The 15,105-nt window shown below is 43.8% G+C and overlaps 1 protein-coding gene across 2 annotated transcripts in view; it reads left to right on the top strand.

The window, feature by feature from the left end:
* Positions 1 to 14,278, top strand: part of LOC126291982 (cytochrome P450 4C1-like) — a 167,196-nt gene extending 152,918 nt beyond the window's left edge. For both annotated transcript variants that reach the window (XM_049985739.1, XM_049985738.1), the window contains one exon: positions 9,691 to 14,278. In XM_049985739.1, coding sequence (XP_049841696.1) covers positions 9,691 to 10,119 — 429 coding nt within the window. In that variant the 3' untranslated portion in view covers positions 10,120 to 14,278. The remainder of the gene's footprint in view (positions 1 to 9,690) is intronic.
* The last annotated feature ends 827 nt before the right edge of the window (positions 14,279 to 15,105 follow it).

The following is a 15,105-nucleotide window of genomic DNA, read 5'->3' as shown; positions in this document are numbered from 1 at the left end:
AAGTAATCTTTCAGCTCGGAGACCATGACTGCGGTTAGCCTTGACGCTGCAGCACAGACAGAAGCGCCTGCGATGGTGTACTCAAGGACGAACCTGGCTGCACGAATTGCAAAAAATCATTTTTTCGCATGAATCCAGGTTTTGTTTACAGCATCATAATGGTCGCATCCGTGTGTGGCGACGTCGCGGTTAATGCACATTGGAAGTGTGTATTCATCATCGTCATACTGGCATATCATCCGGTGTGATGATATGCGGTGCCATTGGTTATACGTCTCGGTGACCTCTTGTTTGCATTGACGGCATTTTGAAGAGTGGACGTTACATTTCAGATGTGTTACGACCCGTGGCTCTACCCTTCATTCGATCGCTGTTAAACCTTACATTTCAACAGCATAATGCACGACCGCGTGTTGCAGGTCCTGTACGGGCTTTCCTGGATACAGAAAATGTTCGACTGCTGCTCTGGCCAGCACATTCTCCAGATCTCTCACCAATTGAAAACGTCTGGTCAATGGTGGCTGAGCAACTGGCTCGTCACAATATGCGAGTCACTACTCTTGATGAACTGTGGTATCGTGTTGAAACTGCAAGGCAGCTGTACCTGTTCATGCCATCCAAGCTCTGTTTGACTCAATGCCCAGGCGTATCAAGGCCGTTATTATGGCCAGAGGTGGTTGTTCTGGGTACTGATTTCTCAGGATCTATGCATCCAAATTGCGTGAAACTGTAATGACATGTCAGTTCTAGTATAATATATTTGTCCAATGAATACTCGTTTATCATCTGCATTTCTTCTTGGTGCAGCAATTTTAATGGCCAGTAGTGTAGTTAAAATCCGTTTATTTGTTGTATTCATTTTTGTGAGAGGATAATGCTGCATCTCGCCTGCTCTCACTATTCATCACATTTACTTGGACGGTAATACATTCTTACTACATGACTTGTATTGTATAACCAATTTACAGTATGAAAACCGCCACTACTATAAAAGAAGAACAGATACGTAAATGGTCAGATGAAAAGTTCAAATTTTGTATTCGAAACATTCGCCGCGAGGGATATCTGAACCCGGATCTGTCGATTTTGAAGGGAACACTGTAACCACACAGCCACGAAGTCTCTGTTCCTGTAAGTTGCTAGATGTTGCACATCTTGAACTTCAACCATCTTCTGTTTCTATTTTCCTTCTTGTTCCACAGTTCAGTCCATCTTCTTCCTGTTTTCATGCTTGATGTATTTTCAGATTTTGAAGGGCTATCCACTGGGCCATTTTCCAAAATATCTGACGGGAAGTTTGCCTTGTTATTAGCGATTTGTGTCATGCATGCTTAGCGCTTAACGCCTGTATTTCGCCTAAGTGACCACTGGACACAGACAGACATACACACACACACACACACACACACACACACACAGAGAGAGAGAGAGAGAGAGAGAGAGAGAGAGAGAGAGAGATATCTACGTGGTACACCGACAAATCACTCTTCTGGTGTGGTATGTTATTCCTTTTTGCCCCAGGGGACTACTTCGTAGCAGGAACGGAATGTGACACTGGCTAATTGCAAGATGTGAGACATCCCTCATTCACTTTCATCCATTCTTTTAATTTATGTAGACTGGGCGATTAGTGTTACTTACAACATTAACATAAAATTATTGCAGTTTTTAGTTTTAATAGCTTATCATTATTTCTTCAATATACATCATTACATTCGAACCACGAAAGACACTTTTAGAAGGAGCTCGTTACACGTTCCATGGCTGGCTCTGAGCACTATGGGACTTAACATCTGAGGTCATCAGTCCCCTAGAACTTACAACTACTTAAACCTAACTAACCTAAGGACAACACACATCCATGCCCGAGGCAGGATTCGAACCTGCGACCGTAGCGGTCACGCGGTTCCAGACTGAAGCGCCTAGAACCGCACGGCCACATCGGCCGGCACGTTCCATGGGTCAGCAAAGGTTACAACTAGGAATAGGAAAAACCCCGACCGGTTAAAACTGTATCGGTATTTTAGTCCTGAATAAATGATATTTGTTTGGTCTTGGTTATAGCAAGTGTTTTTTTTTTTTACTAATAACAGGCTAAAAAACGAAATATCAATTAGCCATAGCAGAAGCACGAAAATTTTTCGTTTTTAAATAAACCTCTTATAAAGAACGAGTAATTTTTATAAGTGAAATTTGCGTTGCCCTGAAATATTGCGTTATTATAGAAAATAGGAGAAGCGATCAGTGCTATTCAACAAAAACGAGCAACAACTTGTGGCTTAAGAACATGTACAACATTTCTGAGTCAATAATGATCGGTTACTATGTGACGTGGTCTCGTAGATGATAAGAGAGCACCTGTAGTGTGCAAGAGCTGGCCAATATGGCAGTTTCTCAATGTCGCCGCCGGACATCATTGGTATTGCAGAATGGCGGCATCCCTAGTCTGGAAGTATTTTACGAACTGAGGTAGCAGTGAAGTATAATTCTCCATTTGTTTTAGAAGTGCTATGGTTCATGCGGCTCCCCCCGTCGGAGGTTCGAGTCCACCCTCGGGCATGGTTGTGTGTGCTGTCCTTAAGTTAGATTCAGTAGTGTGTAAGCCTAGCGACTGAGGACCTCAGCCGTTTGGTCGCATAGAAACTTACCACCACCACCACCACTTTAAAAGTAAAAACTGGTGGACCCGCACAGACTTGCGACGAACTACAGGGTGAAAAGTATTTAAAGCGACAAACTCTGCAAGGCTGTAGGGGACATCAAAACAAATATTTTTTCCTAATGTAATTTTTTCCTGTGTTGGATTATTTAAACCGGTGGAGGCCGTACTACGCTCTTCAGTTGTTAGAGCCCGTATAACGATCTTCAGTTGTTAGAGGGCGTATTACGTTCTTCAGTTGTAGGCAACTGCTGTCCACCAGTGTAGCAGTGCATTGTCTGTGTTTACTAATGGAGCGATACACCTGGAGTGAGTACACTGATACGGTTGGTGCGTACTACGTAGCGCACCACAACGGACGAGCTGCACAGCGGGTTTATCAACAACAATATCCTAATCGCCGTATCCCGCATCATACGATCTTTGCTATTGTGCACCAAAGTCTGCGTGAGACCGGGTCATTTAGCAGATTACCTGGACAGCGATGCCGTCGCACAGTAACAGCGCTGCAATTTGAGGAAGCTGTCTTGCAGCATGTGGAGCGGGATCCTTCAATCGGCACTCTTGCAATTGCACGTAACATGGGGACGAATCAGACGAATGTAAGAACAGTCCTTCGAGAGCAATTGTTACGTCCATTTCACTTACAGCGTGTCCACAACCTGGAACCAGTTGATTATCCACCCTGAGCACAGTTTTCGCAGTGGCACCTGGAACAGTGTGAAATGCATCCTACATTTCCATCCTCTGTATTGTTCACCGATGAAGCAACGTTCGGGCGTGATGGAGTCTTCAACATGCACAATTCGCATGTTTGGAGTGGGGATAACCAACATGTCATAGTTACTAGCGCTCATCAAGTGCTGTTCTTCGTTAATGTGTGGGTCGGTGTTGTTGGGGACTTTTTAATTGGGCCGTATCTGCTACCTAGACCATTAAATGGCAGGCACTATCAAAATTTTCTCTGTAGAGCATTGACAGAATTGCTGGAAGACGTCGCGCTCCCTACAAGACAACGCATGTGGTTCCAAGATGACGGGGCGCCGGCACATTTCAGTCGTCGTGTGCGTCGATTCCTGGACCGACGGTTCCCAGAAACGTGGATTGGCAGAGGTGGTCCTGTACCATGGCCTGCTCGATCCCCAGATATGACCCCTCTGGACTTTTTTGTGTGGGGAAAGTTGTTTACGCAACTCCTGTTGCATTAGAAGAGGATCTGGTTGCCCGGATAGTAGCAGGATACTCCTGGGGTTTATGCATGTGTCAGACAGAACATGATCCGACAGTGTAACCTTTGTTTACGATTCAGTAGAGGAATTTTGCTGGTTTAAATACTCCTCATAGGAAAAACTGACATTAGGGAAAATATTTGTTTTGATGACGCCTACAACCTCCCAGAGTTCGTTGGTTTAAATACTTTTCACCCTGTATAAAGAGAAAATATAAAACTTAAAAATCCATTCATAGTTTACAATAAAAATTGAAAGTTACTGATATGCTACCTGCGTCTCCACAATATGCCTGTATCTGGATGTAGCCCTTGAAAACGGACAAATTAACGTGAGAAATACAGCTCTTCAACCTCACTTTTCGCCCTTTAGCTCTGACTACATTTTATGTCTATATAGTGGTATGAGCCCCAATTCCGACATGATTTTTCAGCAGAGTTTAAAAAAATTAGAATCGATAGGAGAATATTTTTTTGCGGTAGTTAACCACTTCAGCACTTAGCCCGCCCGCCTAGTTGCGCGGTCTAACGAGCTGCTTCCTGAGCAGGAAGGAGCGCCGGGTCCCCGTCACGAATCCGCCCGGCGGATTAGTGTCGAGGGCCGGTGTACCGGCCAGCCTGTGGAAGGTTTTTAGGCGGTTTTCCATCTGCTTAAGCGAATCCGAGCTGATTCCCCTTATTTCGCCTCAGTTACACTATGTCGGGGCTTGCTGAGCAAACACTGTCTCCACATACGTGTACACCATAATTACTCTATGACGCAAACATTTGGGGTTACACTCGTCTGGTGTGACGCGTTCCCGGGGGTCCACTGGTGGCCGAACCACACAATAAACCTGGGTTCGGTGTGGGGCTGCGGCAGGGTGGTTGCACTGCTGTGGCCCGTTGTGGGGTTTTTGAACCACCGACGGGTACAGTGGGACGAAGCCTCTCTCTCGTTTCTAGGTCCCCGGTTTAATTCACAACACACACACACACACACACACACACACTTATCACTTTTCGAGAAAGGCAGTGAACGATCGATGGATAAAGCGTTCGTTAATTTATTTTGACTCTATAAGTCTTGAAACAAAGGCAGTCAAAATTTTTCAATCTTTGTTCGAATTCTAAGTTTATTTCAGAAACTAACAGGAATAAAGAAACGAAAATCGGTTATTTCAGAAACGGTTTATTCTGAGCGCTTGTAATAGTCTTGTTAAACTGGCTTTGAGAAAACTAGTATAACCGAAAAGTAATACTTTCAGCTATAACCGCTGTCTATGGTTGTAACTAGCTACAGACCGTCTCTTACACCATGAGTATAAACCTTAAAAAATTGTATACAAAGGAAAAAAATTGAAAATCGTTTACGATCTGTATGGATCGTTACAGCTCTGTCCATTACATTTCTGGCGACTATATTCGCTTGAACACGTGAATTCTGTTCACAATATCAGTTTGATAATGACGATTAGTAACCACTGTTGAGAAGAATATATGCAGCAGCAATGTGGTAGCGAGTCGGGTGTGCACTGTCACGCAATCTAACGCAGAATAATAAGCGTTATTCTGAAAACATTCTCATGTAGGCAATTATGTTAACACTGTAACTCTGGAAGACTAGATCAGCTTCGAGCGACGCAAATTCACTAAATCATCACACATTTTCAGCATATTTCCACTTCAGAAATGGTATCAGTCATCTTATTCATTTACATGTTGTATTAGCGAACCAGGCAATGCTTCGTAATTGCTTAATATGCATGGAAATTGGATATGCATCCTAATCTAATTCTCCACTATCTCACAAACCCCTCCTTCTTCCCCCCTCCCTTTCTCTATCTCCTCCTTATCGTCCCTAATTCTGCCAATCGACCTCGCCCCCTTCCCTCCCCACCCCACTTCCTGTAAATCTCACAACCCTCTCTCTCTCTCTCCATCTCCTCATCCCTCCTTCTTCTCCTTCTTTATACCCATTTCCTCCCCCTTTTCTGTCCATCTGCTTTTCTCCCTTGTCTTTGACCTTCTTTGTTGTTATCGTTCCGGAGTCATAATGTAACGCTCTTGAAAAATTCTTATTTGATTTGCCTCCAAATGCTGTTTACGTTCTTCCTCAGTCTCATTCACTCGACGATCATGCAGCTGGCTCGCGTCGCACGTACGAGGTTTGTCCGGAAAATACGTATAAAAGTTGAATAATAACTTTATTTTACATTTATTCAGGTATTACAATATGGTCTCCTTCAAATTGTTGCCCTGAGTCGCGATACACTTCTGCCAACTCCGTTTCCACTGTTGACAGCATTGCTGAAAGTCTTCAGTTGTGATGTTGTTCAGTCACCTTGTCGTTTCCGCTTTGATTGATTCCACATCTCCCAAGTACCGCCCCCGAAGCACCATTTTGCATTTCGAGAACATGAAGAAGTCACACGGGGCTAAATCGGGTCAATAAGGCGGGTGGTCTGTCACGGTGATTGAGCTTCGGGCCAAAAAGTCGCGCACAACGAACGACGTGTGAGCGGGCGCATTGTCGTGATGAAGGATCCACCTGCCCCCTTTTGCCAACTCCGGTCGAACTCGGGCCACACAAGCTATGAGTCGTGTCAAAACTTCAACGTAAAAATTTCCGTTCACTGTCTGGCCGGGAGGGACCAATTCCTTGTGAACAATGTCTCTAGAATCAAAGAAAACAATCAACATTGTCTTCACATTGGACCTTGATTTTCGCGACTATTTTGTTCTCGGTTCTCCTGCTAGTTTCCATTCCTTGCTTTGAGACATTGAGCTCCACATCGAATTCGTAAAACCAGGACTCGTCTCCAGTGATGACTCGGTTGAGAAAGTCCCCTCGTTCCTCTGCTTCCAGCCAATCCTCACAGCACTCAACTCTCTTTGCTTTCTGTTCTGGCGTAGATAGCTTCGGTACGATTTTCGCACACAAAATCTTCATTTCAAGTTTTTGTGAAAGGATTTTGTAAACGATTGTTTTGGGGATTGACAGCCCGTCAGCAATCATTCTGAGTGCCAATCTACGGTCTTTAAGAACACAAGCCCGAATTCGTTCAACATTTTCATCGGAACTCGACGTCGACGGCCGTACTGGGCGAGGGTCATCGTTCACTTCTTCTCGGCCATCCTGGAACCTTTTAACCACTTGTTCACGGTTGGTTCCTTCAGAGAATTGTCTCCGTAAACTTGTTTCAAACACTCAAAAATCTCACGGCCATTCTTGCCTAGCTTTGAAAGAAACTTGATGTTGACGCGCTGTTGCTCAATCAGAGAGAGCTCCATGCCGACGGCAGGTGAAAAAGGGTAACTGTCAACAAGCTTCCGCGCACTCCCAGCTTCACCAGAGTGCTCTGACTCGAACTGAGCGTTGATGGGATTGATTACAGCAGTAGTCCCACCTGGCGGTGACTGCAGCTTGTAACATAAAGCCATTATTCAACTTTTATACGTATTTTCCGGACAAACCTCGTATGTCGACCAATATTTCAACACCTCACTGGTTCCGAAGAAATAAACCAATAACTCAATCCAACCGAATGTGTGCGACACACTAAATTACCACGAACTGACATCAATTCAATCTTTGCAATACGCCAAAGATATAATCACCGCCGATGACATTTTAAAACATCGCTTTCAGTCGTATTCTATTTCGCAAAATATCAATATTCAATGCGGAATTTTTTGTTTTTATGAAAACAAGCGACAGCAGAACTGTCAAACTGAATTTCAGAACTGCCAGCCAGAACATCACATTGTTTTTTTTTTTTTTTTTACGATAACACGTGACAGCAGATCTCTCAAACCGACCGTTACATTTGTTTCATTGAGATTTTCATACACAAGTACTATCCAGATTTCCGATTTTTCTGATGTATTTTCCAAAAATTTTCTTACATATACACCTTGCCCTGACACTTTTGGAAAAAAAAAATAGTCAGCCAAAACGGTAGAGCCTTTCGCAAGTGATGATCTTTCATTCAGGATGACAATTATTCAACAAATGAAAAAAAAGTAAATTAGTTACAAACTACAGCGTGCACACTCTTTATTCAACATGTAAATGTCACTACAGATATTCGGATTTGGGTTATGACATGCTCGATATGACTGCCATCGTTGATGATGATGTGGCGTAGACGAATAGCAAAATTCAGCACGTGTCGGAACATCGGTGCTGTCGATGACCTCGTGAATGGTTGTTTTCAGCTCAGCAATGGTTTTGGTGTTATTGCTGTACACCTTGTCTTTAATATTGTCCCCCAAAAAGGAATTGCATATGTTCAGATCCGGAGAATATAGCGGCCAATCGAGGCCAATGGCAGTGGCCTCTGGGCAACCCAGAACCAAAGTGCAGTCCCCAAAGTGCTCCTCCAGGACATCAAACGCTCTCCTGCTTCGATGGGGTCGATCTCCGTCTTGCATGAACCCCACCTTGTCGAAATAAGGGTCCTTTGGATAATGGGGATGAAATAATCTCCCAAAACCTTCACGTACCGTTCGATAGTCACCGTGCCATCAAGGAATATCACACCGATTATTCCGTGATTGGACACTGTGCACCATACAGTCAACTGTTGAGGGTCCAGAGACTTCTCAATAGCGAAATGCGGGTTCTCAGTTCCCCAGATGCGGCCATTTTGTTTATTGACGGACCCATACAAATGAAAGTGGACTTCATCGCTACACCAAACCATCCATGTGTGTACTAATTAATACCCATCATGCCCCGTGGCCAACCGAGCAGTATGAACCTCCTAACGCAAACCGTTCAGAAGTTATGACGATTTTATTTCATATACTTCAATAATGGTAACCCTGTACATGCGCCAGTTGATTTTTATTTACATGGATACAATGTTCGTTAATATTGTTATTTTGTGTGGAATTCCTAAAATGCTTTTTTTGGTATGATACACATTTCCTTCGTCAGTGACAGTGTTTCTACAACTTTTCCAAGTTTATTAGTGGGGCTTGATGTCTGATTTCATGATGCACGACAATTTTCTCCTTAGGCTCTGGAGCTGTGAATGAAAAACAACAGAAAATTGGGGACTATACCAGGTAACAACGACACAGAATATTATCGCATAGTAGTCTATTAGGAAGACAATATATTTTATACAGCCAACAACGCAGACCGCCAATGGCCTTGCCGCACTGGTAACACCGGATCCCGTCATATCACCGAAGTTAAGCCTGTCGGGCTGGGCTAGCACTTGGATGGGTCCGATGGATCTGGTCTGCCAAGTGCTGTTAGCATGCGGGGTGCACTCAACCCTTGTGAGGCGAACTGAGGAGCTATTTGATTGAGAAGTAGCGGCTCCGGTCTCGTAAACTGATATATGGTGGTGTGGTGACCACATGCCCCTCCATATCTGTGTCCAGTGACGTCCATGGACTGAGGATGACATGGCGGCCGGTCGGTCCCGTTGGGCCTTCATGGTCTGTTTGGGCAGAGTTTGGTTTAACAACGCAGACCATGGTCAGCTGCATGGCGAAAGGGAGTGATGGCTACGATTGTTGCCCCTTCCCGCACCTCATCCCTCAAAAGCATTCTTCTGAGCTGCCTACTATAGTATTTTCTGTCCAGTAATCGACAACAGCGGGAACCTGCAGATATTGGGCAGTAGTGCTCTTGAAACATCGTCAGCACTTCAAAGACATAACCTGGCGGATGACTACACATTTAACATATCTACAATTAAAGTATTGTTTTACATATAACGAGTTTCTTTGAATCTCTAAGTGGTGTGCGAACACTGTGTGAACTTGAGATCTCATTTGCACTCTCTTCTGGTGTGACCCACAGGAGACGCTGCGATTGTTCCCAGCCGTTCCAATGATGTTTCGGGACGCCACAAAGGACCTCTGGCTCTCGAGGCTGGGGGTTCTGGTCCCCAAGGGCACCACATTGGCTTTCATGCCCTGCATCACCCATCGCCTGCCGGAGTTCTTCCAGGACCCACAGAAGTTCGACCCTTCACGCTTCTTGGAGAACCATGGCGGCAAGGAGCACGTGTGTAGCTATATACCATTTGGGGTAGGTGCACGCAACTGTGTGGGTTCCCAGTATGCCCGCCTGCAGCTCAAGGTCTTCCTTTCAAATGTTCTGAGGCGCTTCCGCATCCTGCCACACAGCTGCCGGGAAGATCTGGAGGAATGCATACTTACCGTCAGCCATCAGCCGGTTAAGCCAATCAAGGTCTCCTGCGTGCCCCTGCATGAAAACAGCATATAAGAATATCCTTCACACTGCTGAAGTGAAGGTCTTCCTGACCACTACCATGAGGCGCTACTGCTTCCTACTACACGGACATTTTGTGGATCTGAAGAACAATGCACTCTGCATCAGTCTACACACAGTCAAGATAATCACATCTCTGGCAGGTCTCTGTGAGTGCCCAGCACATCGGACCAGCCTCAACAGAACTACTGACAAATATCACAAGGCCGTTTTCATTCCTACCACATAGGTGCTGGAAGGATGTGGAGGTCAACACGTTCCCCACCAGCCAGCACACTGTCAAGACGATATTGGTTTACCACGTGATCCTGCATAGGTCCAGCGCACAGGACCGCCCTCTGTACTACAGAAGCTGAAGGTGTTCCAGGCCAATACCCCGAGAGGCTTCAGCTTCCTTCTGCAGGGCTGCTGAAAGGACAGGGAGGACAATGTTTTCTCCACCATGCTGCCGACCATTATGTTTGAACAACTTAAGAGTTTCTATGGTGATGTGTGTCTTGCAGGCCAATACCCCGAGAGGCTTCAGCTTCCTTCTGCAGGGCTGCTGAAAGGACAGGGAGGACAATGTTTTCTCCACCATCCTGCCGACCATTATGTTTGAACAACTTAAGAGTTTCTATGGTGATGTGTGTCTTCCAGGCTGTAATATCTATGCCTGAGAATCCTTCTAAACCTCCAAAATCAGCATAAATTTCTGCAAAAATCGCTACAGTTATCAAAGTACTGCCTCCAAAATCAAAATGACATCCTTTAAATAAATTGCGACCTCTGATTACTTCTTTTTCATTTGGCACACTAGCAACTTCAATAGTAATTGCTTTCAAGCTCATCTATACAGGGAAGTATGGTCAATAATGTGTTCATCGCATTAGTATTGCAGAGGCCTGCTAACATATGGACATTTAGATTTTTCTGTTCTTGTAATTTCACTTTTTGCAGGTGGTTTTTGGATGACTAGAGAGATAACCACGTAGATTTTTGAGGCTTAGAAGCATAGAAGCACTTGCAGACAGATGTAGTACAGCATGAAAGACATATGTCATATCACAGACAACGGGTTCATTTTGGAAGAACGTATATGGAATAATATGAGCAGACAAGTCAGTAACTATGCATAGGAGAGAAAGAAAGATTTATGGTGATGTGTATATTTTTATTTCGTGTGAAGTAGATAATGATAACTGTGACATGTGATGATATATTATAGACAATAAAGACATATTTATTTAAAAAAGACACATGCCAAAAGCTCGAGGTACGGGCAAGAGGCCAGCACATAGGACCGACAACAACACCACTGAAGGTCGTTCAGACAAATTCTCCAAGGTGGTTTTCATTCCATCCACACAACTCCTTGAAAGACCTGGAAGTAACACTCTCTCCATTAGTCAACACACTGTCAAACTGTTCTTGGTCTTATTAGCGCCTCATCATGGGCTGGGGGTATTGTTTGTTGCATCTGTGGCATGCAATAACTGGCCTGTGTCTCCCTGGTCTTGCTGAAAGATGACTATCTCAGGGAGCTGTCTTTAGTAATTGGGTACAGGCTTGGTGAACCGGAGCTTCCTGAGCTGGGGATTGATGAGCACCGCCAGTACTCCGTAACAGTTAAGTTCTGGGCACTTTTCAGTGACCACTGTGTGGTACGGCACTGTAATGTTGTGTCTCATAGGGAACACGGATTTTGGCTTAACCACCTAGACGGCGAGGATGGTAGAAACCTTTGCAAAAAGCCCTCAAGCTCAAGGTGCATTGGACGCTGGTGATGTACATAGCTGTTGAGGTAGCAGGCAACCTCTGAGAAACCTGCAACACTTCAGTTGTATAAGGCTCAGCTAGGCAAGCAGGGTTCTGTCTGAGGGGGCTATTGTCGCAAATTGCTCATCGGAACACCATGGCGAATCAAATCAGTTTCTTCACTTCCAATACAATGAGTGTACTATCTGACAGTACTCACACCAAATCATCGAAGAGACTGAGCCAGGCTAGTGTGCAGTTCACCAGCTCGTGAACCTACTGTCGATAAAAGCCTTTGTTCCATTGTGGTTACGCATATTATAACCCAGGATTTAGTGATATTTCTTCAGCCATTAACCACGAACCCACATGCACCTTATTGGACTTGGAGAGCAGTATTTTCATTATGGATTATGAGTGGTACTGTACTGTAAGTACTGGGACAGACGCAAATTCTCTCTAAAGCCACAAGTTAGTCAGTGGTGAACGAGAAAACATTCCCATTGGTCGGCAATGCAATAGTGTAAGCCTTCTGGGTTTTTCATGACCATAGAATTATGCAATTGCAAGATGTTTGTCCATGTGTGTTATGCAAGGTTTTGATTCTATTGTGAAGACTACCATGGTTCTTGATTATTGTGACAAGAAATTCTGTGCTAAAATTCAGCCTTACAACATTTGTACGCTACTTAATCATAATATAACATTGAAGGTAATTCTGTAGAATTTGATGTTGCTCCTTTGAAAGAAGTCAAATTGTAAGGATTCTCACTGAATTTATGAATGTAATGATCGATCATTTGGAGGGTGCTACTAAATTCTGTATTGACCAATGGTATACCCATTCATCAAGCACCATGTCGTTAGTCCCATCCAAAAATGAAAGAGTTACACAAGATTATTGAGAACTTACTTATTGATGGTATCATCAGATCATCCGTCTCGCTTTATACTTCTTTGTTGTATTCAAGGGGAATGGTATGGACTGTAGGTCAGTCGTAGATTATCGTGCTCTTGTCAATACTCTTTCACACTGCTCCTTTACCTGTCTTGCACAACTGTTTCACATGGTTTGCCAGGACACGTTATTTTACGGTGTTAGATTTTAGTCAGTTCTACCACCAGATGCTCTTAACGGAAGAGTCTAAACCTGTGACACGTTCCGTAAAGACTAGAATTTATTTGAATTCCATTGCGTTCCATTCAGTTATGAATAGCTACAGCTGTTCTTTCACGATTATTGGACTCAATCTTAAGTGAGCTTATGTTTAAGTGTGTTTATAATTGTCTCAATGATAACATGATAACCACTGACAGAAAAACATTGCAACACCAAGAAATAATATCCATGGTCACAACACAAGGAAAAACAAGTCCATATATACATCATACTGCAGACAAGCAAAGACAGTCAATAGCTATGAGCTAGTGGGACATAAACTATTTAATAAGCTTCCGCAGACAGTACAAGATCTTCCAGAGTGTGAATTTAGGAAAACATTAAATAAGTGGCTTGTTACCAACCCCTTTTATGAATTAAAAGAATTCTTTGACTGGGACATTGAGTTGTAAGTCAATAATGCTTTATTATTCTGTTTATTAATGTAACGATTGTGCTGTACAAAAATTTGTCTATTGTGCAAAAATTTGTCTGTTGCTGTAATGGCATAACGACAATAAAATTATCTTAAAAAAATTGTCTTATAAACGAAAGTTATTAGTCTTGAGTCTACATCTGAAACATGAAGTCTATTCAAATTTCGCGCCAGTCGTATAAAATAATAGCGCCACTATAAGGATGCAAATCATGTTTGCTTTAAATATGTTATACATTGTCTTACGTAGTTACTGCTGCGTCTGGCAGTTAGCTAATTCATTCATCTGTTTCGAAGGGAGTAATGAAGCAATTTCTGGACTACTGCAGGGTGGCGACAGGTAGGGCATCTCACCACCCCTTAAAATTAACATGCCACTTCCGTTTAACCATAACAGCAGAGCCCGCAAGCCAGGATTAATGTTTGGAAAGTGAGTGTATTTTGCCTACCGCCTATCGGCAGCCGGCAGGGGTGGCCGAGCGGTTCTAGGCGCTACAGTCTGGAACCGCGCGACCGCTACGGTCGCAGGTTCGAATCCTGCCTCGGGCATGGATGTGTGTGATGTCCTTAGGTTAGTTACGTTTAAGTAGTTCTAAGTTCTAGGGGACTGATGACCTCAGAAGTTAAGTCCCATAGTGCTCAGACCCTATCGGTATCCGTACGCAACACTGTCCTCGTGCCAACCCTAAGACACATTCCTCATGCTCGGTTCCCAAGTAGATGTGTCAAATATTCGCGCCTACTTGGGAAGCGAGAGTAATGATTACATGCCAGAGGACCTCCTGAGGATGGCACTGCGTACCGATGCCGATAGCCAGTAGGCAAAAAACTGCAGCAAATGTTGTTGTTTTCTTCAGTCCTGAGACTGGTTTGATGCAGCTCTCCATGCTACTCTATCCTGTGCAAGCTTCTTCATCTCCCAGTACCTACTGCAACCTACATCCTTCTGAATCTGCTTGGTGTATTCATCTCTTGGTCTCCCTCTACGATTTTTACCCTCCACGCTGCCCTCCAATACTAAACTGGTGATTCCTTGATGCCTCCAAACATGTCCTACCAACCGATCCCTTCTAGTCAAGTTGTGCCACGAACTTCTCTTCTCCCCAATCCTATTCAACACCACCTCATTAGTAATGTGATCTACCCATCTAATCTTCAGCATTCTTCTGTAGCACCACATTTCAAAAGCTTCTATTCTCTTCTTGTCTTAACTATTTATCGTCCATGTTTCACCTCCATAAATGGCTACACTCCAGAAACGACTTCCTGACACTTAAAATATACCCGATGTTAACAAATTTTCTCTTCTTCAATAACGACTTTCCTTGCCATTGCCAGTCTACATTTTATATCCTCTCTACTTCGACCATCATCAGTTATTTTGCTCCCCAGATAGGAAAGCTCATTTACTACTTCAAGCGTCTCATTTCCTAATCTAATTCCCGCAGAATCACCCGACTTAATTCAACCACATTCCATTATCCTCCTTTAAAGACACTGTCCATTCCGTTCAATTGCTCTTCCAAGTCTTTTGCTGACTCTGACAGAATTACAATGTCATCAGCGAACCTCATTGTTTTTATTTCTTCTCCATGAATTTTAATACCTACTCCGAATTTTCCTTTTGTTTCCTTCACTGCTTGCTCAA

This window comes from Schistocerca gregaria, chromosome 9 (assembly GCF_023897955.1).
Source record: "Schistocerca gregaria isolate iqSchGreg1 chromosome 9, iqSchGreg1.2, whole genome shotgun sequence".
In the NCBI taxonomy this organism is placed as follows: Eukaryota; Metazoa; Arthropoda; class Insecta; order Orthoptera; family Acrididae; genus Schistocerca; species Schistocerca gregaria.
This window is presented reverse-complemented; position numbering and strand designations above follow the sequence as displayed.